The sequence below is a fragment of the Penicillium verrucosum genome (assembly GCF_028828655.1).
Source record: "Penicillium verrucosum strain IBT 35672 chromosome Unknown utg000001l_segment0_segment0, whole genome shotgun sequence".
Lineage (NCBI taxonomy): Eukaryota > Fungi > Ascomycota > Eurotiomycetes > Eurotiales > Aspergillaceae > Penicillium > Penicillium verrucosum.
The window spans coordinates 7,253,700-7,280,187 of NW_026643210.1; the positions used below are offsets into that span (position 1 = coordinate 7,253,700).

The 26,488-nt window shown below is 47.0% G+C and overlaps 11 protein-coding genes across 11 annotated transcripts; 2 read left to right on the plus strand and 9 right to left on the minus strand.

Moving 5' to 3' along the window:
- Window positions 1-532: 532 nt before the first annotated feature.
- N7516_002689 (uncharacterized protein) lies at window positions 533-1,852 on the minus strand (the record flags this gene model as incomplete). Its single annotated transcript, XM_057215409.1, has 1 exon — window positions 533-1,852. One exon carries the CDS (start codon window positions 1,850-1,852, stop codon window positions 533-535), a length of 1,320 nt encoding a protein of 439 aa, XP_057077292.1.
- Window positions 1,853-3,857: 2,005 nt separating this feature from the next.
- N7516_002690 (putative FAD-binding monooxygenase) lies at window positions 3,858-5,132 on the minus strand (the record flags this gene model as incomplete). Its single annotated transcript, XM_057215410.1, has 1 exon — window positions 3,858-5,132. One exon carries the CDS (start codon window positions 5,130-5,132, stop codon window positions 3,858-3,860), a length of 1,275 nt encoding a protein of 424 aa, XP_057077293.1.
- Window positions 5,133-5,511: 379 nt separating this feature from the next.
- On the minus strand, window positions 5,512-6,489 carry N7516_002691 (uncharacterized protein; the record flags this gene model as incomplete). The annotated part of the gene is made up of 1 exon (XM_057215411.1): window positions 5,512-6,489. The coding sequence occupies one exon, from the start codon at window positions 6,487-6,489 to the stop codon at window positions 5,512-5,514; it is 978 nt and encodes a 325-aa protein (XP_057077294.1).
- Window positions 6,490-8,217: 1,728 nt separating this feature from the next.
- N7516_002692 (cytochrome P450) lies at window positions 8,218-9,817 on the plus strand (the record flags this gene model as incomplete). Its single annotated transcript, XM_057215412.1, has 3 exons — window positions 8,218-8,247; window positions 8,369-8,499; window positions 8,557-9,817. The coding sequence occupies 3 exons, from the start codon at window positions 8,218-8,220 to the stop codon at window positions 9,815-9,817; spliced, it is 1,422 nt and encodes a 473-aa protein (XP_057077295.1).
- A 91-nt stretch (window positions 9,818-9,908) lies between these two features.
- Window positions 9,909-12,013, minus strand: N7516_002693 (fungal specific transcription factor domain-containing protein; the record flags this gene model as incomplete). The annotated part of the gene is made up of 6 exons (XM_057215413.1): window positions 9,909-10,483; window positions 10,544-10,770; window positions 10,838-11,230; window positions 11,323-11,495; window positions 11,552-11,776; window positions 11,948-12,013. 6 exons carry the CDS (start codon window positions 12,011-12,013, stop codon window positions 9,909-9,911), a joined length of 1,659 nt encoding a protein of 552 aa, XP_057077296.1.
- A 789-nt stretch (window positions 12,014-12,802) lies between these two features.
- On the minus strand, window positions 12,803-13,738 carry N7516_002694 (uncharacterized protein; the record flags this gene model as incomplete). Its single annotated transcript, XM_057215414.1, has 3 exons — window positions 12,803-13,000; window positions 13,057-13,303; window positions 13,368-13,738. 3 exons carry the CDS (start codon window positions 13,736-13,738, stop codon window positions 12,803-12,805), a joined length of 816 nt encoding a protein of 271 aa, XP_057077297.1.
- A 560-nt stretch (window positions 13,739-14,298) lies between these two features.
- Window positions 14,299-15,912, minus strand: N7516_002695 (sugar porter family MFS transporter; the record flags this gene model as incomplete). Its single annotated transcript, XM_057215415.1, has 2 exons — window positions 14,299-14,966; window positions 15,030-15,912. The coding sequence occupies 2 exons, from the start codon at window positions 15,910-15,912 to the stop codon at window positions 14,299-14,301; spliced, it is 1,551 nt and encodes a 516-aa protein (XP_057077298.1).
- Window positions 15,913-17,075: 1,163 nt separating this feature from the next.
- On the minus strand, window positions 17,076-18,404 carry N7516_002696 (putative LPS glycosyltransferase; the record flags this gene model as incomplete). The annotated part of the gene is made up of 4 exons (XM_057215416.1): window positions 17,076-17,835; window positions 17,901-17,971; window positions 18,023-18,166; window positions 18,225-18,404. 4 exons carry the CDS (start codon window positions 18,402-18,404, stop codon window positions 17,076-17,078), a joined length of 1,155 nt encoding a protein of 384 aa, XP_057077299.1.
- Window positions 18,405-18,892: 488 nt separating this feature from the next.
- On the minus strand, window positions 18,893-20,314 carry N7516_002697 (FAD-dependent oxidoreductase; the record flags this gene model as incomplete). The annotated part of the gene is made up of 3 exons (XM_057215417.1): window positions 18,893-20,038; window positions 20,096-20,133; window positions 20,194-20,314. The coding sequence occupies 3 exons, from the start codon at window positions 20,312-20,314 to the stop codon at window positions 18,893-18,895; spliced, it is 1,305 nt and encodes a 434-aa protein (XP_057077300.1).
- A 359-nt stretch (window positions 20,315-20,673) lies between these two features.
- N7516_002698 (MFS transporter) lies at window positions 20,674-22,510 on the minus strand (the record flags this gene model as incomplete). Its single annotated transcript, XM_057215418.1, has 5 exons — window positions 20,674-20,901; window positions 20,956-21,079; window positions 21,127-21,373; window positions 21,427-22,037; window positions 22,092-22,510. 5 exons carry the CDS (start codon window positions 22,508-22,510, stop codon window positions 20,674-20,676), a joined length of 1,629 nt encoding a protein of 542 aa, XP_057077301.1.
- Window positions 22,511-24,498: 1,988 nt separating this feature from the next.
- On the plus strand, window positions 24,499-26,411 carry N7516_002699 (PAS domain-containing hybrid sensor histidine kinase/response regulator; the record flags this gene model as incomplete). The annotated part of the gene is made up of 2 exons (XM_057215419.1): window positions 24,499-25,840; window positions 25,885-26,411. The coding sequence occupies 2 exons, from the start codon at window positions 24,499-24,501 to the stop codon at window positions 26,409-26,411; spliced, it is 1,869 nt and encodes a 622-aa protein (XP_057077302.1).
- Between the last annotated feature and the right edge of the window lie 77 nt (window positions 26,412-26,488).

Genomic DNA, 26,488 nt, shown 5'->3' on the forward strand with positions numbered 1-26,488 from the left:
TAATATTGTATTCTGATCTATCTAAACTACTATTCTATGATACTACACAGAAACAAAACTCTTGAAGATACTTCTTGCCCCCTTGTAAATATAATAGCCCAAAAGCTCTAGATCCCAATGTAACTTGATTTTAAATTAATTCGAAGGCTCGCACTAGTTATAATATATGTTCCCGTAGATGGTAACCTAGATCTTAAAAGCCACATTTTTGTTTCTCGATTCCGAGTCCGCTTCCATTGAATTTGAAGCCGTATACTGTTGTTACTTTCCTTCCGAATGTAGTAGATCGTGATATTGGAAGAGAATGAAAGAAAAAGAGACTGTAGGAGTTATATTGAAATGAACAACAGTTGTAGTTGTTTACAAGTCGAATTTTTATACAAGCAGAACCACAAAACTGAGTTCCTCGAGAGACCGTAGTCATTGGGAAGACAAAAGACAGACATCACTACGTTGTTGGGATATTTCAAGCGCAGGTAAATGGCTTACTTACTGACCCAGACTGAAATTTATCAACCTACGAAGCATAGAGTCAGTAATCTTCCTCGGAAGGTGAAAGGAATAAGGAAGTGCTTACCAGTTCAGCAATGCTAGCATAGGTACCGCATCCAAAAATAATCATGCCCACCAGGAATACCACACCATTCAAAATCGCAGGCTTCAAATTGTGCTTTTCATACCATGCACCTTCTCTCAAAAGCATATACCACATGATTGGTGGGATATAGAAAGACAGACCAGACACGAACAACGAGGAAATGATAGAGAGCAATTCGGAAAAGATGGGGATGGCCTCAGCAATGATCCAAGCTAGAATGGTAACAACAAACACAAGACCAAGCCATGTGCTCCAACCCTTGGCGGTGTTGACGAAGCGAACGACTGAGTCCCGGTATATCTTTCCATGGATATATCGACAGACGACAGTTGTATTGATAGACCCGGAAATGAAAATGACAGGAAGCGCTATGCCGAAGACAACCCTTGAGATGACGGGGCCCGCGGACAGCAAAGCAGGCGATTGCACCTCCTGCCCGACAAAGGCATAAATGATTGACCCTGTCAGGGTGTAGATAACAATTTGGATACCTCCTAGCCACCATAGCGTTTTGACATAGTCCTCGGGGGTATGCATATCTTCCATGAATGACGGCAGACAACCAGCAAAGGAATACGCAAAGACGATATTATTGGTGGCCACGATAGCCGCTGAGAAAGTGAGACCAGGCTTCGGCCAAGCGGACCAGGGCGAGAGATCCGTAGAAAAGTCACCCGAACCATTCGAGCTCTGAATACCAGTTGCAATTATCGTAACCCCAATGGCGATGACAATCGACGCGAAATCAATATAACCCAATATCGCAATCTCGGCAAATGACGGAGGAATAGCGAGCAACATGAGAATTGCAGCAGATGCAACGCTGAAGATAATCGAGCACGAACTGCTCTGAGTGATATTCTGGAACGCGATCGCACCGGTTAAGCAGTGCGACCCAATCACGAAGACAAGAAGAGCAACAAAGCTGCCCACGAAAAGTTTTGATCCCAGATTTCCCAGTAGAAGTCGTCCGACATCTGCATAATGACCAACTTGTGGATACCGCAGCTTGACTTCGCCGATATTGTAGCCCGCGTAGATTGCGACGAAGCCGAGTCCAATAGTTAGGATTACGCCTGCGACCATTCCCAGAGCCGCGAATGCAGATGGTAGACCTAGGCTCCCCAGGGCGATCGCTTCAACTATGGAAATGACAGTGAGTCGTTTCCAGCCCAAACGGCGGAATCGGGCATTTCCTTCTAAGATTCCTTGTAACTCAGGGTCCTGATCCTTAGGGAGAGCTTCGCTGGCCATTGTATGTCGAGATCTCGTGGGCAGTTGATCAATGAGTTGGCGAGCCGTATGCTAGACTGGTGTAGGGGTAAGTGCAGCCTAAGAAAAGGAAATTTAATGAAAAAAGAGAAAAAACCCAAAACGAGGAAGAAAGGCGGATCAGATAAGATCAAAGAGTTAATATCGACCGATGGTCGGACAAGCAGAGTGGAGTAACCCTCTCAACGACATGACACTCTACGGAGGATTCCGTATTCTTATGGCCTTATGAAGACTGTCTAGATGTGGAGCACAGTGGAGTCAGTCAACACAATGTTTATCAATCACAGGGATTGAGATACGGGGAGAGACTGGTGATTCGCAAGATTCCTGGCGCTAGATTCGGTTAAACTATATTCTGCAGGAAAAGGATAGGACGTGTCGGGGCAAGCCGCAAGAATAATGAGACACTAGCATCCGCTAGGCTTATACTGGATAAGCACCTGAACTTCCAAGGCTGCTAATGAAAATTTCATGGACCCAACTCCCGAAGGTTGTACGTAATTGTTTCAGCTCGTGAAGAATGGTCCTTCCCTCCCAGGTCGTTCATAGGGTAGAGAGTTTTTCTTTAGGTGATGTGGGTTTCTACCGCCCTTAAATATGATACACGTTTGTTAAGGTTTCTTTTCGTCTCCAGCTTGTCTGTTCCTGGAGCCCTCTTCTCGAGATGGGTGATAGGAGACATAACCATAGGCACAGTGAATAAGTCAGCGCTTGATCTCTGTGTAAAAAAAAAAGTCTTTAGACAATCATGTAATTGGATGCGTAAGGGGTGGAGGAGCACATCGCTTGTACAGATATGAACGAAGCTCTGTAGGGCGGAAGCACTGGAGCCGTGGAGGCCCCCGCGTGATTACGTGATCAGCTTTAAGTTCCAGGGTACCGAGGTTTCAAGGTTCCCGACCTCGGATGGTCAAACTTTCAGAAACCAAGCTAAACCCAGATAGGAATAGCGGGTTTGTCTATGGCGGCTCTACTCTATATCCAGGAACAGCTATACTGGTGCAGGCACCAATCTTAAAGCTACGCGTCTAAAGCTTGGAATGTATCGAGTAACTATCTAGGTAGACACATGTATTCCGTGGGATCCGCCAGTGACTATGGAGCCCAAATGCTCAGTCATGACTTTATCAAAAGACTCACACGAGAACTGGTGTTTAATCTTGATGGGCAGCGAGTATATGGCATGACTTTCAGCAACTGGGTAATGCTAATGTCTCTCCATAAGTGTGCACGCATCATGTGATTGGGGACCCTCCGCCTGCACTGTCTCATGGGGACTACGGCGAGAAGGCGGTCGAGAGGGGTGGGGAGAGAAAGAGGAGAAGAAGAAGAGAAGAGATGGAAGGGGGGTGGGTGCCCTTTTATACCCCCAACAACCCGTACCTTCCTAAAATGGACAGTTCCCTTGCACCTTCCCAATCAGAGTCACATGTATCGCACCTAGAGGTCGCACCTTCCCATACTACTTCTCGTTTGTATTAACACAGCCTGCACGTGAGAAACCTAAGAAATTCTTAATTGTTATCAGCTGATAATGTTCACGAGCACGCTATGTAGGCAGAAAGTTCTTACGGAAAGGCTTCACGAAATTTATCGCAGATTGCTTGGCCTAGCACTATGAACAAGGGAAACCATAATGATAGGAACCCTAGAACCATAGTACTGCTCGTCTGCGCTTCTGTGTCAGATTTCTCAAGAATCTTGGAAACGAGCATCGCTTATTCACCACCGGTAGTATGACTTTGGTTCACCGAGCAACACGGGCAGAATGTGACTATCAAAGATATGGCAGAGTATAGCTCCATATAACTGCAGGCAACACTGTTTGGGGAGTGCATCGAGGTAGATAAACCGTTTAAGCAGGGTCAATAATCCCATGAAAAGTCTGCTACTATAGCCTGGATTGCAGAGTTTCGAATAACCTAGCATAGCACACATAGATGAAAGTGAGAACAGATAGTCAAAGTGCTGTATTTAACGACCCCTAATCCCGGAGCAACTCTTCATATATCGGAAGTTTCCAGTCCTTGACAGGATTCGAAGAGAACCTACTGAGAAGATCCAGTCTCAAAAACGCGGCAATTCTCATAAGATGGTTCGTGAGAGCAATACCGAATACCGTGGCCGAAATCCTATCCCAAAGCCCTCCGTCATCGGAAACACCCTCCTGCACCTGGCTAACAAAAGGGCGAAACTTCTGTTCATACGCCTGGAGCGCAGCCAGAACAGGGTCTGTCGTAGACTCCTTCTCAGAAGATCCATCACAGTGCCTCCCAATCTCCCCAGCCAAGACATAGGCACCAACAATCCCAGAAGTGGTACCCATTCCTGTCATTGCTGACGGACAATAAGCAGCATCTCCAGCGAGCGTGACACGACCGCGAGACCAACAAGCCAACTTTACAAGGCCCATACGCTCACAGTAGAAGTTGTCAGCATCTTTGAGAGCTTCCAAGATCTCATCCGTTTTCCACCCCGCCCCTTGAAGCATCTCTTTCAACACTTCCTTTTGCTCCACAACATTACCCTGCAAACGTTTCTTGAGCTGTTCTGAATCTGCCTGCACGCCAATATATGCCTGGATCTCGTGCGCATTGTGTCTTCGAGTCATGATACCTCGTCCTCCGGGTGCCCTGTACACTGTAGCGATATACCCTTCCCCATCTTTGATTGGCTGAGGTAAGGTAAAATATCCGACATAGCGACCGTTGAGGGGATGGAATGCATCGGGGGCTTCGTTTCCGAGCATCAAATTTCGAGCACGCGACCCTAGGCCATCGGCGCCAATCAAGAGGTCGAAACGGCATTCGGTGGCATTTGCAAATCGAACGTTGATCGCTTTTTCCTTGTCGTTTTCCTCGAAGCTCTCAATTGATGTGCCGAAGATATAGTTGGCCCGGCTTTTTGTTACATCATAGATGATTTGACACAGATCGCCTCTCATGATCTCGAAGTTGGTACTAAAGCCCAGACTGACATTTGTAGAATCGTTGGCTGGGAAATAGGCTTGCCGGTTACCCGCTTTGTTGACAAACTGCATGCCGTGCTCTGGGATGGAATGGGCCTTAAAGGCCTGTTCGAGACCCATACGCTTCATGACTTCGATTCCGTGGTTGCGTAGATCGATTTGGAGCCCCGAGGCCCGAAGGAAAGGAGAACGCTCGACGATTGTGACGTTGTGGCCTAGCTTGGAGAGCCAGAAAGCGAGAGTATTGCCGGTGATACCTGCGCCGCTGATGAGGATCTTCATTGGTGCCATGTTTCAAATTGTGGGTGGTTAACTTGTTCTAAAGCAGAACGACAAGGTAGAGAATTGATGTTGGCTCTGAGGAGTTTAAATAGTTAGTCCGGACAAGATATCAGTGTGTAATAGTTGAGACCGATTATCTCCGCCCCGTGTTAAAACCGCTGCTTCGGCCGATTGAAATCAGACGAAATCAGAAAAGGTTAATAATATCTCAAGGAGCTTACTCCCGCATCACTGGGATAATACTAGCGATTAACTACATATGTAAGTTCTTTTCCCAGCATTATCAAGTTAAGATTGTATACAAACTGGCAAAACTAACAAAATTATAAGGCCCCCTAGAAGAGCAATATACATAGGCGAGACAGACAATTACTCCTGTGTGAAGGTATCAAGGAAATCCAGAATCTGGAAAAAGAAAGTCCCAGTCCAAGTCCAAGTCGTATCCAGAACCAGGACCTTCGGGCTCACCATCATGACTGGACCCGGATGCAAATCCAGCATTGTTGGGAATTCCCAGCAACGAAGAGTCAGCCTGAGCCAGTAAAAGGCCATGGCAGAATTCAAGACTGTCTTTCGCACTCCGTGCGATAGACAATTCACAATCGGCGCCCGCTTGCACCGCTTCGACCTTTCCTAAGATCATGCTGAGAAACATATGACCCTTGACGTTTGTCTCTCCATGGCGAATCCGCTCAGAAGAGAGAATAATTATGTCGTTGGCAGACCGCTTGAGAAGCATAATATATTCGAAGTTGCGGTGCAATGTTCCGTCAATGTGTTGGGCTTCGAGTTGGGCTAAGAGCTCAATGGTGATGACGGCCATCGCGCACCAGATACCCTCTCTGAATAAGCCTCCACCATTGACCATTAGTTTGGAGAACCCTTCATCTGGTTCAGGTGACATGATGGTCATGGCCGTTTCCAGGCTGACCTTTAATGAGAATGTGAATAATGGGTTTGTGCGGGCCTTGTTCATAAAATGACAATGTAGAGGTATCATGAATCGACGCACAAGATAGTCAAGTAGGTTTCGATGAAATGGCGTGATGCTGGAACTTTGGTTCTCCTTCACGAAACTGTGGTATGCGCGAGACGCATTGCTGAGCTCTGAACTCAAGGTAAGGACATCCAAGTAAGAGATTTGTGTGTTCAAACTAGTCAAGAGATGGAGTATCCTGAGGCGGATTGGCAACGAGTCAAGCAGTAAAATTTGGAATGAGGAAGCGGTGTAAGTGCCTTTGGGATGCGGCTGAAGTACCGTGGTAGTTTCGTCAATTTCATCGTCGTTGATGTTTGAAGGGGCCTCGGTGTCAGACTCGGGGATGTTGGCGGGCATGGCCGAATCCAAAGATGACTGGGTGGTCATTTCAATGATTGTGGCCCATAGCCTCCTACGGATTTCGGCCTGCAACACAGATACCCCCGAGAGATGCTTGGGATCTCGGTGTAGATTTATTTGCATGGCTTTGTGAACAAGAGATCCCATGGAGGTCCACACGAGATCAGCGCCAATGGAGAAAATTTGCCGAGCTAGAATTGTGAGGCAGTCAATTTGCAGCGCGGAAACACTCAGTCGGTCTTTTTCTAGGGGCCCAGAAAGCCAAGCTTGAGCAGCATATACCCATCGATGAACCGATTTTCGGAATCCGATATCTGTATTTTCCTGCTTGTGCAAGCTTGACCCTATGCCGACCACAAGAAGAATTTTAAGGCGCAGTTCATTGGGGACATTATGCGGATTGTTCCAATATCTCTGATAATCAACCCAAAAGGGAGGCGTATGAATTATCCGGTGTGTTGACTCGAAGGATTGCAGATACAAGGCTACCATCCTATCTGATACCTCGCGAGACGGGAGCTCAAGGCCAAACTGGGGATTCGATAGTGATCTGCTGGGCCGCCAGGTCTTGATGCTTCTCGCTGTGTGTTTGCATTTTCGAAGTAGATCGCCGACTTGAACAAGAAGGGCTTTGGTTTCAGCGCTTTTGAACGTTTCTCCATTACCCTTTCCAGTAGCCTCGGTATAAAATGCTAGAAAAGGCTCAAACTTATATGATATAATTAGCGGGGTGATTTAAGGCGTATGCCAATGCATATCGTACCTCTTTAGCCATGCTCATCCACAAGCTCCATCGCATAACCCTAGTTTTTGTGAAAATACACTGAAGATCTTTTGGCTGGGATGGGCGGTTAAATATTTCCCGACCCGTCTCTGATAGGTTATGCACAGGTTTTTGTGCCGAAGACTGTTCTAGGCTTTGGATCTGTCGCAAAAGATCTGTAATGGTTGATTCTGAGTTTTGTCCTCGCCCTGGCTGTTCATTAAAAATTTGACACCGAGAATCCAAACCACGATGTGGTATTCCTGCTGGTGTTGGAGTCCGAGTAGTGCTACGAGGCTCTAATGGCTGGCCATGGTCTGTAGATGGTAGGGGGTTTCTGATCGGTTGGACATGTGACGACGGTGAAGGTTCCAGAGTACCCGTTGAGTGTCTTGGGGTGCCTTCTACAGACTGAAGTGAGGACCTGGGTTGATCGCCGTAAAGTTTGTAGGTACATCGTATGTGGACGGAGACACAACGCGTACAAGGGTCATTTCGGTCACAGCGGATTTTGCGACGGCGACACTCAATGCAAGACCGAGCTGGCCTTCGGCGTCGACGGGGTTGAGACCCGTGAGAGTCCATGGAGAACTTGTTTGGAAGTGATGTTGATAGAAAAAAGGAAGTCCGCGAGAGCGGAGATTTCGGCAAATGAAAATGCCGCGTTATATCCGCTTATCCCCGTCGAAAATCAACCATCGAGAACAAACTAACTATCCTTGAATTCCCTTGTCTTTTCTTCTTATCAAAAGTCTTGCGGGGGGTTAATGACCTGCAGGTTCTTTGGTCCTTGTGCATCGATCCTGCATATCTGTCTCGTCTCCGACGGTGTTGCTTGTGCTCCGTCGGACGGATAGGGAACATGTGAAATATTAAGTCCAACTGTTCTCATTTAAAAAAAGAGGAATATAATGCAATGATCTTTTAGTCCATCAATTTATTCAACTTTGATCGATCTATCAAATGGCTCTTCTGTCCCTTTTACTCTCGCCATGGACTATGGCCGTGGCCATGCCCGCGTGGTTCGCGTTCTACTACATATACCCCTATTTAGTATCATACGGGCACTTAAGCCGAGTCCCGGGGCCTTTTGTTGCTAAATTTAGCAACATATGGGTCGGATTAAGTGCTAGACATGGTCAGAAATATGCGGCAGTTGACGCGGCACATCGAAAACATGGCAAAGTCGTCCGTATTGGTTTCAACCATGTGTCTATCGCCGATGAACGGGCTTTGAACGTTGTTTATGGACACGGAAATGGGTTCCTCAAGGAGTAAATCGGATTTCTTACCCGAATTGAGATTTACTAGTGTTAACGAAACATGTCTAGTCACTATTATGAAGCATTTGTAGCGCGAACTCCGGGCATGTTCAATGTTCGCGACCGAGCCGAACACACGCGCAAGCGGAAGATTATATCGCATGCCTTCTCTCCCAGGTCAGTTGCTGAGTTTGAGCCGTTTATGGCGGAAAACCTACTGCGATGGATAACACAGCTGGACCGGATCGCGGCTTCTCAGCCACAAAATAGTGGGAAGGAGTTTGCTCGGTACAACGCAATGCCCTGGTTTAGCTACCTTGCTTTTGACATAATCGGAGATTTAGCATTCGGTTCACCATTTGGAATGGTAAACAAGGGCAAAGATGAGACTGAGACGCAGCTGGTGACTGGAGGACCCATTTCATACACCCCGGCAGTCGATGTGTTGAATAGACGAGGCGAGATCTCTTCAACTTTGGGCCTCCTTCCAGCATTACGTCCATGGGCCCGATATCTCCCCGATCCATTTTTCAGCAAGGGCGTAGCGGCCGTGGAGAACCTGACGGGGATTGCTGTCGCCGCTGTCGGGTCACGACTCGATGCTGCAGAGAAGGGAATGGTCGATTCGCGCAACGATATTCTTTCGCGCTTACTACAGGCAAAAGATGCCAATGGAAGGCCAATGGAACGGGATGAGCTCATTGCAGAGGCTCTGACACAGCTTATCGCTGGCTCCGACACAATATCTAACACGGCCTGCGGGATATTTTACTGGATCCTGCATGGAGAACGCAGAGCCCCGGGCACGATCATTCCCCGATTGCAAGAGGAATTGGACCAAGCAATTGACCCCGAAGCAAAGATTGCATCTTATTCCGAGATCAAAGATCTCCCATTTCTGCGAAGATGCATTGACGAAGCGATGCGACTTCATTCTACTTCGGCTATCGGTCTGCCACGTTTGGTTGCCGATCATAGCCCCGGTGTCGATTTTGATGGCTTCCACTTTCCCCCTGGAACTGTACTTTCAGTACCCTCGTACACTATTCATCATATGAAGGATATTTGGGGAGACGACGTCGAAGAATTCAAGCCTGACCGCTGGTTGAACCTGACTGCCAGACAGAAAACCGCATTCAACCCATTCTCATATGGTCCCCGGGCATGTGTTGGACAGAACGTCGCCATTATGGAGCTGCAGCTGATTATTGGAACTTTGTTTTATCGATATGAGTTCGCGTTGTACCAGCCAATCATGGAGTCACATGAAGGATTCTCGAAGAAGCCCAAGGAGTGCCATGCAGGCCTTAGACTCAGAAAGTGTAGTTGACATCCCGTCATTTTAAAATATATATACTGAACCGAGAGGAGCGAATGGACCATATTCACAATGCGAAAGAGCATATTAATATTTACCCAATTCAAATCACATTACCAAAGAACATATCTTCAAGCGATGGAAACTCCTGCTCGATACCCCATTCGTTACAACCCCAGGGATCAGTGGAATTTTGCACTGACTGCGGCATATAAATGTCTGTGCTATTCTCTCCCATAGACGCCATACAATCTTCTTCCTCAATCCGCTCTGCAAAATGCTGCTTCATGATGTTCAGAGACCACCGGCTCACCGGCTCGGCTTTGCCTCCACATTGAATATGCGAGATGGCTTGTTCCATGAGAATGATTATACTACCCACATCATCTAAATGAACGACAAACTCGGCTAGTGTCACCATTGCAAAGGAACAAAGCACATTTTCGTAAGCCGGGTGGATATAAGTGGTCAAATCTGACATGGAGACAAATAGGTCCAAAAGTTGATGTGACTGGCTAATTGCGAACCGAATTAAGGGGAGTGTTGATTCCTCTGGTGTAATTATGGAGTCGCTCGTTTCCTCGGGTTGAGTTTCGCTCATATGTTGAAGTGTGCGACGTGCAAGAATCAGGTATGCGCAGGAGTATGCAAACCGTAGTGGTTCAGAAGAATCAAGCTCTACAAAAGTTGGAATTAGCATTTATGAAAGTGCTGGGAAGAGAGATTGAGATTGCTCACTATAAATGTTCTCCTGGGACTTGCGCAAATTGTCGATTTCGGGCCAAACGGTACTTCCCTTCTGTATCACGTTGGAGCTTATAATTTCCCAAAGTAGTCGATATAACCTGACTCCAGCTAATACAAGTTCGTCGCGTGCATTGTATGATGGAAAATCGAGGACTTTAATGCATTCGTCAAAGTACTGGCTGGATATGATCGGTGGACGACCAGAGCCCACAGAAAACCTGAAATCGGGTTAGGCTTTCTTGATATAGACACCAGAAAGATTGGAAGTTGGTTGCTATAACGCACTGTAATTGACAGAGGCAAATCAAGTTCCACGTGCGCATTATTTCTTGTGCTTGGGCTCGTTCGCCTCCATCGGCGTCGCTTGTGTTTGGAAGCTGCCCAAATGGAGTAGTCATAATCACCCGCATAGCAGCCGTGCCGCTGAGGAGCCAAGATGTACCATAGTCAGGGCCCAAAGATGGTCGCAGGTCCCACATGGAGAAAATCAACATCGACTGTATTGTGTCAAGCGAGGCAGTGGAAGAAAGATGTGCTTGGCCGAGCAGTCCATGAATATGGTGATACAAAGCTTGATGTGTCGATGACCCATGTAAGGAAGGGGTGATATGGAGACCTGCTAAAATACAAGTACCAAACAGTAGCGAGGATTTGGTGCGTAGTTGGACGGGGTCCGTACTCATGAATAACCAGCGGTTGGATACTTTCGAGAATCTGGAAAATCAACATCGGAACAGGTTCCAAAAGAATATTATAGATGGAATGCTCACCCTTTGAGAAGCGTAATAGCAAGTTCCTCGGAAAGTATACCGTTGATTATAATGTCTTTAGTGCTATCATCGCTGGTCGAGGGATTTTCATGTAACATGATGTTCTGTCGGATCTCCTGGATAAGATTCATGGGTGCATCGCGTGCAGTTCGTTCAATAGTTGATGAGGTTACCTATAATATCCAATTAATTACAGTATCAAGATGAGCTGTGGATATCCAAAACTTACCCCTGGTCTATTCCGGCAGTCACTATCATTGCGGATAGATAGTGATTCTTGAAGTTGACTCAAGCTAGTTTCCACTGCGCAAAGCCTATTTTTGATCAGGATATTGGAATCGAATCTAAAAGGAATCGACAATGGGAGGGTGTACCGTGTATGGTACTCATCGCGGCTTGTCGTAGAATCCACCTCTGCGTCCAGCGGCGGTTCGGGATCACTGCGTGAAATGGCCTGGAAAGAGCACCTAATCCTAAATATGGTCAGATATGAGAGTCCAGTAATCCGATTTCTCAATCTGGCTTGCTACCGGAGAACATCACAACGATGACATCGGTCAGAGCTGCCTGTTTCGCATCGCGTTTTCAATCGCCGACAAGCCTCGCAGGATCGCACTTTGCTCACTTTTGGCTTGCCTGGAGCGTTTCTATTTCGTCTCCGCTTCTTAATACAGGACTCGGACAAAGTCATAGTCAGTTTATAATATGAAAGTTTAGTTAGGTGATCTGAATCAGAGAGGAACGAGGATAGTGTGTATCCCACTCTTGAAGATAATAAAACTGTCGGTCTCATGTTTGCCTGCAGGTGCGCGCACATGCGCCTTGTTTGTCAGGCTCTTATTAACTGATCAACTATAGTTATGTGACTATATATGACTATATATGACTATATATGACTACGCGAGTATCCCACTTGTGTAACGTCCATTGAAACCACATGCTCGAATATATATGTTGTTTATGTGCATACAATATACCTATATCGCTGGCTTGAATCTCAATCCCCCCACCTTTGGCTTGCTATCACACTGATAATCTCCACTACTTCACTTAAAGTCCTTCAATCCAAATTAAAGTCTTTATCCGACTACACCCACTGTGCTGTCATAGTGGGTGGGTGTAGCAAGAAGACAAAAGTTCAAAGTATGGGAAGCTGAACTTTATAAGAATATTGTGGGCAATTCAAGATTTCCATACTCGGATACAACATCCGAGAAATGACATTCGATAGATCATTTCGACCTATCAACTTGTTTAATGAAAAATGCTAATACATCACTGCGTAAAATGTACTAATAGCGCCCAAGACAACCCGAGCAGCCTCGCCAATATCAATATCCAATAACATACACCCAAACTCCAAGCCGTTTGACACCTTCCCTGACCCAATGACCAGATTTACTAACACCAGCACCGAACAAGACCAAACGCCAAGCCATTTGACACCTTGGCCGACCCAAAGGAAAGGAGATGCCCCGGCTTAGATCGTAGTCCCTACTGGATCGCCAAGAAAGTACTTGGTGAGGGCCATGAACGCTTCCGATATAGACGTCTTGTTGGAGAGCTCGTAAAGATCAGAAGAACGCATCATGAGGGATTTCGATTTCTCGTCATAATAACACTCCAATAAACGTGCGTGCAAGCCAGCCAATGACATAAGCAAAACCTGTAGAATACCCTGTCAGCAATCCCAAATATGAAATGGAAAAGGAGAAAGGGAGAGTAGAGAATTACCGGTGCTATTTGATGGTGAACCAAGCGCACTTTTCTCAATTGGCCCAACATTATGCGAAGACTGATCAGGAGTTCTCCACGGAAACAAGTGTTATTCTCCGCCTCCAAGTCGTTGAAGACGACTGCTTTGAAATGCGGAAATTTCTTTCCAGCACTATCCATCATCCTAAAAGCGCCAAATGATGGAATGCCGTTCCATACGGCGCCAAACTGGTACACGCTCTTGTAAGGGGTGTAATCGATAGGCCTATCACTAGCGTTAGATATGATGAACTGATAGAACGATATAGCTCCAATAGTGGTGAACTTACTCCTTTGAACGCCACGGCCCGTCATAATCGTCACGTACTTGGTGAAAAGCATAGGAGTTCCAGTCATCGTGCATGGCGTGTGCACGAGAGTATGGGTCTTCAAAACACTCCTTGGGATCCGCAACTGAACAGGCTCTATTGAGTATCTCATCGCTGGGTTGCGGGAGGTTGGGTCTTGGCGTGAAAAAGCGGGGCTTGAGCTCTGAGTTTTGATCGAGACTCAGGCGGCAGAGGTTGACGTTGAAGTTTTTGAGTCGTGTCGCGTCAAGTTTGTGCTCATCAAGGGCCACTATGGCCTCCTCAAGCTCAATCAAGAACCAGCGCTGCTCTAAATGCTCATCTGTTTCGTGGACTTCATTCTTTGAAGACATGTTTTGTGGATGAGGGATTTGAAGTTGTGATGGATAGATTGGATAAGAGTGGATTTGGATGAGCACAACTGGATCCCGGGCAGTTTTATATCGGAGATTTCCTGGCTAGTATGTGGAGGTAAGAGTGGTGGAGTGGATAGTCAAGTCAATATGATGGAACGTGATGAGATGAGATGAGTTGTCCAGCGACCAGGCGCCAAGACTATCAGGCGAAAAGTATAGTTGCACATCACATCTGTACCCATGTTGTGAAGGTGATCAACTACCTACTTGTTGTACCTATCTACCATTGTTTCTAATGTCTGAGATGGCGGTTCTATTTATTATCATTGAGAATGTGTTGTGTGTCGTGTGTATTTACTATCTATTGTGTATAGAGCATTTGAATTGGAATCAACTCCCAAAGACCTAAGCAAACTGCATCAGAAGCTAATCTTACGGTTGATTCAATATTGGGTGTTGGAAATAAATACGAACGAGGTACTTCTCAACCTCATTTATCTATGTTAATACTATTTATTCCTTGAAATTGCATAGAGGCCCAAATTTCGAAAAAGATTTCAAGGCGAATATACCTCGCGAAGCTGAAGCTCGGGGCACTTGAAGTTTGGATCAAGTTCCTTCTCCGACAGGTCAATTGATTGTCCGTGCTGAAGAAGCCGAGCGATTTTGACAACATCCAAGACACCCCGCGAAAGAGTGAAAATCTTATCCATTTCCTCTAGACTGCGCCCGGCAGTCTCGGGAAACATGTAATAAATGACAGGTATCATCAATGCATTGCAGCCCGCAAAAATGACAAAGTATGTCTGTCCCATGCTGTTGAATGCAATGGGTGTGACAGCAGTGAGTATGATGCTGACTGCCCAATTTATGCTGATGCTAAAGCTGTTGATCGTCGTGCGTAGATGCAAAGGCGCGATCTCCGTGGCGTAGAGATATGGTATTGCGCCAAACCCGATGATGTAGCTGAAATGAAATAGGAAAATGAAGAAAACAGCACCGCGCATTGCGAGTGGATTGTCCGCTTGAGTTCCGAGACCAGCTACTAAAGCCAGACAGGCGGCGTTTCCGATTGCACTGCCTAGAAGCAAGACACGGCGACCAAGCCTCTCGATTTTGAAAACACAGAAGATCCCACCAAGGGGGCCGACTAACTGGTAAACCGCTGCTAGAACTGTGCATGTTGAATTACCCAGTGAAAGGTTGTTTTCGAAGATTGCGGTTGCTATGAGCACAAAATTAGTCAATACGCCATGGAAATAGGGAATAGACAATCCGGGGTACGTACTGTAAAACGTGATAACCGTGGAGCCGGTGAGTTGCAAGAACAACATCGCCAGAGCAGCAATCATGGCTCGGTGGAAAGTTCTTTGTGGGCCCATGTGGAATATTTGTCCAAGTGACTTTTCCTCAAACAAGTCCAGTGATGTTTGGACATCCTTGATTTTTGCTTTCACGACTTGATCATTGAGAGATGTATCTTCGAGAGCCGCTAGGACTTCACTAGCCTCGGAGAGTCGTCCTTGTCGGATAAGCCACCTGGGGGATTCTGGTAACATGCAGATGAACACCAGAACCGCGATAGAAAGAAGCATCACAAAAGCGAAAGGAAACCTCCAGGAGATGTTGCCTTGCGTGAATGACATTCCAAAGTCCAGAAAGAGGGCAAGCGCACACCCCAGACCGCTGAATATCCCCTTCATGCCGACGTGAGCACCACGCTTATTGGCAGGCGATATCTCAGATTGCCAAAGAGGGATCGTGGCCAGTAGAACACCAGTGCCTACGCCTAGGATTACCCGAGATGTGACGAGTTGGGCGAGAGAGCCCGCACTAGCCATCAAAACAGCTCCAATGACTTGGACGACTGCTCCTGCCATTATTGTGCGTCGGCGGCCGAATAGGTCACCAAGCCATATGCAGGACAGAGTTCCGAAGAAACCTCCTATGGTGTAAGAGGCTACAACAAGGCCTTGTACTGTTGACGCATGTGGTTTATCATCGGCTGCAGCAACGTTCATTTCAGGGAATTGTTCCTCGAAGTTCTTCAGTGTCAAGACACCCCCGAGTAGTGATGCATTGTAGCCTGTTGTTAGGATTCCGGGCATGAGAACCCCCAGAATGGCTGCGATATTGAGGCTATTGCCCCGAAGGCCGAGGAACCGTGGCATGTGTAGGAGTAAATGAGGATCAATGGGTAATATAATTATGATGGATCGGCAGGATTGGGATCGACACTGATCAACAGATCGATAAAGTCTTCTGTAGCCGCTGTCAACTTGATGAAATCCCCGAGATTTAAAGAAACTGAGGACAGTCGAGATCCGGGTATTTCGGCTCGTTGGTAACAGACTCGAGACATTCCATTCTGTTGTGCATTATTTTCTCATCGCCACCGATCCCAAGTAGAATGGTTAAGCCACATGATCCAGAAGAGGACATGCAAGGCTGATGGACTCATTCTTCTCGGCTCGCTCTGGAACCAAGGAATTTCAGTGACTAGGCCGACAGTATCTGCAGAGAAAGAGAAACACAGAACAGAAATGGCCCTTGTGACAAGGTTAAAGAATGCACAGAAAGGAGGAGTAGCAGGAGAGGAAAATGAGGAATTGGTAAACGGCTCGGTGTGATTGTTGCAGAAAACACCGGAGTCTGAAGCAACTGGCACCAAATAGCCGACGCAAGGGACATGAGAGTTTAGGCATCTCCAACCCAACGCGCTGAATGTTTGATGTGCTACAACATGCGGAGTGAGTACATGGTCGTTTATTCGCAAGTTAATCTTGGGCCTGCAATAAAAGTGAAAAGCAAGGCCGTTGCATATTGCGGATCATACATGAAGCATCTGCTGTCAGTCCTTTATGGTAGCAAAGAAGATATCATGAACAGTTGTATCCCTCGATCAAAACAATACTCCGATGAAAGCCTGCCCGGGCCGACCCTAAAGGACCCCAATTCTTTAAGTTCGGGTGGAATAGAGCATAAAAACCCGAAACTTACCCCAAATGCCAAGGGATCAGGAATTCCACATGGAATGATACTGTACAATTGGGTTACAATTCCTCTACTTGGTACCTTCCAAGGCTAATCTCTCATTCGGTTTTACAAATTGAAACTACACCTCTTGCCAGAACTCCTTCTGGGAGCAAGGGGATTTGAAATGATTTTGGCACCAAGATCGAAGAATACACAAGTTGACCCAGTGCTCTGACCAGCCAGCTGTAACAAGGTTTAACCCTAGTGAGCGATAGAGAGAAATGGTACTGTGCCGATGTCTATAAACGTATAAATATTGCATAAAATCTAACTAGCACATTCGTACTCTGAGGTAAGGTTAATTGACAAGATATCCAGTGGGATAAGCAAACTCCCTATGCTTGATCGCTTTACTCGACCATGGCACATCCTCATCCTTCCATTGTGAGTAAACAGTTTCCTCACCAGCAACCAATTGGTGGATATTACGCCTGGTGCTGTATACCATATTCCAGGCCAGCTCTTCGTGGAATTCAGCCGCGTTGTTGCTCTCAATATCTGAATCTCGAGAAGCCGAGCCGGCCTTTCTATATGTACCAATCAAGTTGGGAAACGGGGCCCAGCATTCAATCTTGTGACGCCCATTAGCACCCGCGCACAACTCACTCAGGGCGTCATCTACCGGCTTATCCAAATGATCGATGGAAAGCGCGGAAACAATTTTTCTAGCACCCTTGGTCGTAACTGCATAACCAAACATGCAGCAGCCCATTTCAGCACGATAAATAACCCGCGTCGAGTCCTCGGCCAATTCTGGATATTGTTGCTTCCACTGCTCGGTGGGTCCACCCCAGGTGGATCGGTGGTGGGCCCTTGGAACCGTGGGGTCCATGGGGATAGCGTAGAAGCTTGTTTCGTTGGCGTTCGGGCCCGAAGCACATCCACCGATCCAGAGGAGATCCCAATCTACTCCGTAAGGAGCTTCCTGGGATACGAATTTGGTTCCTTTCAAAGAGTGCAGCCCGCGTGCAAATTCCCCAAGCTGGGACTTGAGGCTCACGTCCCAGTCTGCATCATCTTCTAAAATCAACGCAGTCGAATAGCCATTACTTATCACACTGTTGGTTTCCCCATCCACACGTTAGCACGGTCTCTGGATAATGGGGACGAGGTATGACTGTACTTGACCAATGCATTCATGTGCGCACGCCAACATGCCACAACAGTGGGCTTCACGAGTGCGGGGTTCAGTCCCTAAAATAGCATCAGAAGATTATATGGGGATTATTGAACTGAAAATCGTACATCAGGCATGGCCTTGGGATGTAGATCATCCGGTCGCACTCCATCGAGCCATTCCACATTGAACCCCGATACCGAGGCTGCTAGTGTTAGGAAATCGCGCTTGTCGGTCCGCTCTTTCATACTGATGGCATAGATATGCTCAAACTAAAAATCAATGTTCAAGTCAGCAATTAAGTCTATAAGATAGTGGGCAATACCTCACCCCAAGAGTGTTGTTCTGGATATGTTCAAAGACACTATCGGCCATGTAGTTCCGCGAGAGATCGGGAAGTGAGGTAGGCCATGATATATTCCCGAACTTTTTGACAAGCAGCGTGCACAGGATATAAGCAGTAAGAGCCGCTGCCACAGCCACTTGAAGGACGTTTCTCCTAGCGATCATGGTGGGCAGCGTTAACAATAATGAGGAATGATGAGAATCAAGTCATTCACACCACCTCGAAAATATTGAAGTCCAAGTAAATGAAAAGCATTGCGATAGAAACCAATTTTTTTTTTACGTCCCTCGAGTGCCGGAAACAGCTTGCTATGGATACATCGCGATCGAGCTTGTCCAAATGCGGATTTGACATAACACGTGATAATGTGGGTTGGTGTTCGTTGCCTTATGTATAAGGCCTCCAGTGGCAGCTTGGCAGCTTATTTACTTCAACCACAATTAACTACCCTCAATCCTGTCGTGTGTTAAGGATGCATACGCCGAGTTCCGGTTAACTCCCTGTTTATCTATGTGAGGCAAGATTCAGAATTACTTAAATATCTCCAAAGTACTTTTGACAAATCCTTTCCATCGCCAGCTCTTCGGGCAGCTCCCTGCACGTGATACCACAGGGACTTCCATGTTTATTCTCAGGCCTAACGCTCTACCATCTACTTAATCTTGACTCCCAGCCCGTTTTTTATCAACGGACTTTGCATAATACTGGACCAATTATGCAGCATTACTGTGCTTTCCTCGCTTAAACGAACCTCCTCACCTGTCCGCATGACCATCTCCTCCTCATACGCCTGCATAGCCGCGACACGTTCCTCAATAGTGAAATCACCTCGATTCCAGAATGACTCAATCGCCTTACATGCGGTGTAAGCGTCCTTCATAGCGTGGTTGAGACCCTGACCACGCTGGAAAGTCATCGGATGAGCAGCATCACCTGCCAGAGTTACCCGACCCTGACGATTATCCCACCGATGCTCCGACAAACTTGGGTCCCAGTTTCGAAGCTTGGAATACCAAACCTCATGATCAGGGCACATCCACTCAAAGACACTGCGCCAGGGATCGACAAACCGACGGGCCAACTCCTTCTGGTGTGCAACGTGTTCTCGCATAGTTCGTTTATTGACATGGTCGCGTGGTTCTGAGAAGGAGATATAGTGTGCGAAAGTCCAGTTTTCCGGGTGGTCGATATCGTCCCCGTCATGGAGGCTCAACCAAGCACAATAACCCTCGGGATGAGGACCCACTTGGTACAGCGGATGGTGGGGGTGGGCACGTAAGAATAGGGCGTGCTCACGCGTATGCTGGGTATAACAGATGGTCGAGGCGAAATCAGTGGGCGTGACTTTTGCAGCTTGCTCTCCAACTAGTAGTGTACGTGTCGTCGAATGCGGACCATCGGTGGCAATTAGAAGACTGCCAATGACTTCTGTCCCGTCCGTGAACTTTGCAGTGACGTGTTCGCCGGTACCAGAATGAATAATATCACAGAGGGACTTCCCCCACTGCACGTCGAGGCCTTGGAGCAACAATGCCCGGAATTTGTCTCGGCGCAGGCGGTACACTCTGGACGACTTGAGCTCGGCGATCAAATCTCCATTCCCACCATTGATCATGGGGATTGGACCGCTTTCTGTAATAGGGATGTGCGGGTCAACCTGTGCCTGCTCGAGTCCAGCTAAAATGTCTGCGGGCACGAGGCATTGCAACGGTTCATAACCCCAGTGCAGTGCTATGCTCCAGCTTCGTTTGCGACTAGGTTCTTCTTCTTTTTCGAATATTTCGAAAGGGATTCCAGCCTAAAGCGTAGTAGTCTTGTTAGCGGGGCAAATTTGACATAATTGCGGTCTCTCAACCTTTTTCAACCCTTGGGCCAGCGCGAGACCCGTCGAGCCTAGTAATTATTAGCCATTGCCGAATTCGAAATGCAGATCGGGAAAAGAAGAAGGCTTACCAGCGCCAATGATGATGACCTTTCTATGGCCGCTGATAACAGATTGAGATGTGTTCAGAGGGACATTGGTCGTGCTGCTCTCTGCTCCCTCGTGCTTGGTTCGCTTCTCAGTTCCGTTCATGATGATGATTTCGTACTGATGCCAAGGATGTAGTTATAAGATTTCCAAAATCGAACGGCAGTAATGTATCAATTCCTCATGGGGCGCAAGAGTATTGTAATTCGATATGCGGTACTTGCTACGCTCGACCAAAGCGGGGTTGGAGTAAGCTATGCCGAGAACTACGTACATCCTAGTCTACGAACCTTTTGATATCGTGGACAAACGCCATCTATATATTTATCCCCTCATTTCACGTCATATTAACTAAACGCTGGATTCGACATGATTAATGATAAAAATCAAAGAGAAAACAAAAGAACAGGTCTATCTATAATCTATCTATAAGAGAAAATGTCAAACCAAGTCGTAAAACGGATTTAGACCGCAAGTGGGCCAGCGCCCAATCTATCTTTTGGTCCGATACCTTTGTGTCGAACCGCAAACAAACCGATTATTAGCCCCAACCCAGCTAGGCCGACAGAGCACCAGAGACCGGTAGCGTATTGCTCCGCAAGGCTGTGTCCTTGCTGGATGTCGACAGCATCGGTAACAGCCGCCGAGATAGCCAATGCAACACCAGAGCCAATTTGGAATGCAGTGTTGAGCTAGTTTAGAATTTTAGCATGTAAAAGCTAAATTACAAGAAAGGAAAGACTCACCATTCCGCCAGCAAGACTCTTGACTTCGACCGGTACACTGGTGAGTACCACAGTGCTCGTCGTGACGAAGATGAAAGACACGGATGAGATACTGATAAGGGATGTGGGGAGAACATTAAGCCAACTGTGTGAGTTAGTATAGTTTATGCAAAAGGAAATGGCGATACGTACAAGCCTGCCTCAGGGTTGGATGTCAAAGCACTCGAAATGGGGGCGACCACAGCTAGAACTAGTCCAGCAATGAGGAGGTGCTTTCCATTCATAAATTCCAGAAGCTTTCCTGTTCCAAGAGAAACAATGAAGCCGATTGCTCCCATAGGCAAGAAGCGAAGTGCAGTATCACCCGCAGAAAGCTTGTCCACTTCCTGTGCCATAAGGACGATATAGTAAATAACGTTTTGGTAGGTGCCATAGCCAGCTATTTAGAATTAGCGTTTTCCCAAGCACAGGTCCAGGAAACAGGCGACTCACTGAAACCAATAACCCAGAGACCGGCAAAATTCCGGATCTTCCACAAAGAAAGCGGCATGATTGGGTTGCTGACGTATTTCTCAAGGATTGCGAATCCAACGAGAAGACCAACCGCCAATATCAGCAGCACAATAATAAACGGCTGGTCCCAGCCATAGGTTCCACCACTGGAAAGCACGAATTGGAGCAGGATCAGGCCAGCTGTCGACATCACTGCACCAATATAGTCCATTCTTTCGTGCTTCTTTTCGGAAGGAACATCGCTTGGGAGGACGATAAAGCCCAGAATTCCCAAGGACCCGGTGATGATGACAATCAGATAGAAGATATACCTCCAGCCCAGCGAAGAGGTCAAGAAACCGCCAAAGATGAGACCGGTACAGAACCCTAGGGTTCCTGAGGCTCCATAGATCGACAGTGCACGGGTGCGATCAACACCACTGAAGTAGGAGCTGATGATTCCAATAGCAGATGGCACAGTCATCGCAGCTCCAATTCCTTGTATGCCACGGAACACCGTAAGCTGGATAAATGACTGCCCGAATCCAATGGCTAGGGTCCACACAGAAAGCCAGGCAAGACCCAGACAGAGAATCTTCTTTCGTCCATAGCTGTATAGGTTAGCATTATGTCAAGACTAGAAACAATGAGAAGCAGAGTCATACCGATCAGACAAAGCACCGGCTAACAAAAGGAAGCCACCGAACGACAAAGTATATGCAGAAATCATCCATTGCAAATCGGTACTAGACACGTCAAAATCCTGTTGAATTGACGACAAGGCGATGTTGGCACTTGTCATGAAGACATTGTCTAGAAATTGAGAACCGGAGGTGACAAGCAAAATCAAAGACCCTTTCCAAGAACCGAGGCGGCCAAACTGATGCGGGATCTTCTCAAATATAAGAGCGTCTTCGGTGCCAGCCGGGGAAGGAAGCAGGTGTGCAGGTGTAACAGCGCCCGAAAAGTCCGGACTCGAGATCACATTAGGCTCGATTGTTTTTGGGGCTTCTATAGTAGGTGTTTCAGCACCACCATGTGCCTGGTGGCCACGCGGTCGACTGAAATAGTCAACAATGCCCATTATGATTTTGAAAAATAGAATGAAGATGAAAACGGATGGCCAGGGTAGCACTGGCACTTACTTTCATATACTGATATAAGATTTACTATCAAACTAAAAATCAAAATCTTCAATCGATCCAGTTTAAAAAGTGGAGTGAGGCTTCTCGGATTACCCTTTCGAGCAAGATCTTAGACTGGAGCGTGTTCTCTCGGGTTGCCTATTTGAGATAGAAGACCCACGATGAACCCACGAGGAGTGGAGAGAGGAAATCACTGGCCCTGTCTATTCGCACATGCGAGATAGTATAGGATTACTATGAGTAAAATGTGGCTCTGATAACGCAATGCATATGCTTTGTGGCCCTATTGCTCATATTTTAGAAAGCCAACGCATCAGCTGGCGTTCTAAAGATGTCTATCAGTTGGAATCTTCAATCTTCGGAAAAGAAAAACTTAGCGGCAAACGTTATCGGGCCGAACGCTAAGACCCACGGGATCCCGGTACTTTGTAGGGCGAACTTGATGTTTTTAGGGCTACTTGGATATTTTTCCAAAGCTCCTATGTTAAATTTAGCTATGATTTAGTCTGTTCTTTTAAAAATATGCTATATCTCGACTATTTTTTGTACCTGGTCAAAATTTGAGATTCGCCACGCCGATTCTGATTTTTACTCTGCCGCCCCGACAGCTCATCCCACATACATCCATCATCCACAGGCCGTCTTCTAGGCCGCTAGTTCTCCCCCGAGTGGGGGACCGGTCTTCTCCGCTGTCGAAAATTTCAAAATCTCCCCGATTTTCCTTTTAGCAGTTTGCGTATTTCGTACAGAGTACGGCTCTTCAACCAAGGAGAACTTGCGATCCCCGCGCATCCTATACGTAGCTACTGATATATTTCTCCATATTTACTGAACTTCCAAGGTTCCAACCTTGTCACATTGATCAACGATGGGATGAACTACGGTATCCATGTAACTACCCCTCCAACCCTCGGATCACCTTCGCCAAGCAAAACGTGAGCAATGGGAACATTCTCTCCTGCATTGCCAAGCCGATCGCCAGTCAAGCAAAAGCTCTGACCACTTGGGCAGCCATTGATGATTCATAAAAGTCACCTGTTATATCTACGAAGTAAAATTGGAGAGTTCTCATGGCACAAGAATACCATTACCCAGGTGTATAGCGTTCAGAGTTACTTTGATGGGATTGGTGCCTTGATGCCTACTTTTGGCCTGCAGCCCTGGAGTTACAGAGAGCCCTGAATAAGCAAAGTACCGGTCCACGGGTCCACGGGTCTAAATTCAGGCATAAACCAGGCATAAACCAGGCCAGAATTAAGCATCAAGGCACCAATTCCGTCAAAGTAACCCTGAGCGCTATACACCTGGGTAGAATATGCATACTACAAAACCCCGAGTCCCTCAACTTGAATGAAGCAGAAAGGCAAATACCGCTATCGCTATACAAGAACCTCAAACGAAAAAGAAAAAAAAAAAATCTAAAAAAACAAAATGAGGGCGTGAAAATGTAGAGATACCTAGTTAGGTATCCGAGGCTCGTCAAATTCGGCTATTGAAGTTGAAACGACTGACGTCAGTATGCAGGGCATGTGCCAAGCATCCCGATCCAGGGTGGAACTCCCCAAACATCACCTTCCGGTCTCTTTTCACCAATCACAACGTCTTAAAAAATACTTTCTTGACATTGGAAGTAGATCGAAGGGGAACCCACAGTGAAAGGGAACCCACAATGACGTACAATATTATATATCGTCATATCTCTTCTTTTGACAGTTGCGAAATCTCATTTAATCTAGCACATATTTGGCTGATACTCACAGAACAACCTTGAAATTTACAAACTTCGGGAATCAGCCTCATCTGCCATGCGCGCCACCCGAATCTTTTGCGGGTAACACATATTCGAGCAGTCATCAACATTTTCTATCAGCGTCCGACGTCTCTTCTGTTGATATTGGAAGAAACCCGCTTCGGCGCGAAGAAATAGATGACGTTCACTTTCAATCAAAATGTCTCGGCACAACAGCTGGCCGACCTCCTACCGAACGGCGTCGCTATCCTCACCCACCAATATGAACTGGTCTCCGTGAACCGCCGGTTCCGAGAACTCATACCATGCCCCAGCGTCAACTTCTCCGAGGATTGGTTACGCTCGGTCCATCCGGACGACTATGAGCGGGTGTCCAATGGGTATCGCGAGGTCGCAACCTCTAAACGGCCGCTACGTCTCGAATATCACACCCGTGACCCGGACTCGATTTGGTGTGTGATGACTTTAGATCGGCTGGATGATAAAGATGTGCAATGCTTTGGGCTAGGAGACGATGGGGTGTTCATTTGTACAGTCGCAGATATCACCCCGGAGAAAAAGGCTGAGCTTCTTCAGAGGCAGGCAGCGGAGGAGGCACAGGAGCGCAAGAAGCAACAAGAGCGATTTATAGATATGATCAGCCACGAAATTCGCAATCCTCTGTCTGCGATAGTTCATTGCACCGAGGATATTCAAGAGGCAATCTACAACAAGAAGCCAGAGGAAATCTCAGTCATGAACATCACCGAGGCAGCCGAGACAATCAGTCTATGCATTAGGCATCAAAAGAAAATCGTCAACGACGTTCTCACCTTTTCGAAACTTGACGCGTCAATGCTGCCGCTGTCGCCACGAAAGGTCCAGCCACAGCGACATCTCACCATTCCGATGGCGATCTTCCGACCCGAGCTCCGAAAGCACAGAATACATTTCGAATACAAGGCCGATGTTTCCTATGCTGAATGTGAAATTGATTGGGTCATGGCGGATTTGGATCGAATGGGTCAGGTCCTCGTCAACATACTCTCGAATGCCATCAAATTCACCGCCCAATCAGAGAGTGAGCGATCGATCCGAGTCTCAGTGGGTGCTTCGATCGAGCGTCCAACTTCATACCCGCCAAATATTGTCTTTTTCGATTCCGGTGAATCAGCACTTCGCAGAGACACGACTAGCAATTGTGAATGGGGAAGTGGGGAAGTGGCGTATATCATGGTCGCCGTCAAGGACTCCGGTATTGGAGTCACCGAGGAGGCCCAAAAACGGCTTTTCCAGCGTTTCAACCAAGCAACCCCCAGAACCGAGAGCATATACGGTGGCTCTGGCCTTGGTCTCAACGTTTGTAGGAAGCTCTGCCACCTCCATGGGGGTGAGATTGGCGTGAGTTCCAAGAAATCGCACGGAAGTACCTTTGGGTTCTTTTTCAAAGTACGCAGAACAACCAACGATGGTGTCGAAGGAGATGAGAGCTTCGGTGTTTCTGCAATCGATAAACTTTGCGTTGGTATTCAGACACTGGGTAATAGAATGAGCGGAGTCAATCAAATAACGGAAGAGCCCCAGATGTCGGAAAACCCCCTGAAGATATCATCTTTGAGGCACAGCCTGGTGGCCCGAAGGACAAAGACACACTACGTACCCACGATATAGCACGCCAGGTCGAGGACGATCAGATGGAACGGACGAGTCAGAAACTAACCGGTGACGGTCAGCGTATTCTCTTGGTTGAGGATAACGTCATCAATAGGCGACTTATCTCGCGCAAGTTGAGTACACTGGGTTTTGACGTATCGGAAGCTAGCAACGGGCAAGAGGCTGTAGATGCAAACCGAAATACTCCATTCGACTGTATTCTCATGGATCAACAGATGCCTGTGATGGATGGAAATTGTGCTACGAGGGAAATTCGTGATACCGAAAAGGAAACTGGAGGACATGTACCTATTCTGGGAGTCACAGCTAATGTCAGGGACGAACAACAACAGGAAATGATCGGTGCTGGAATGGATGATATCATCTATAAGCCTTACGCGACTCATGAGCTTGTTGAAAAGATCAATCGCATGGTTTTGAAAAAAGGCTACCCATGAGGACCTAAGCCGATGACTGTGAGAACTTTTGCACATTTTGGAAGCATGCGAGATATATATTTGTACAATAGGCTCAG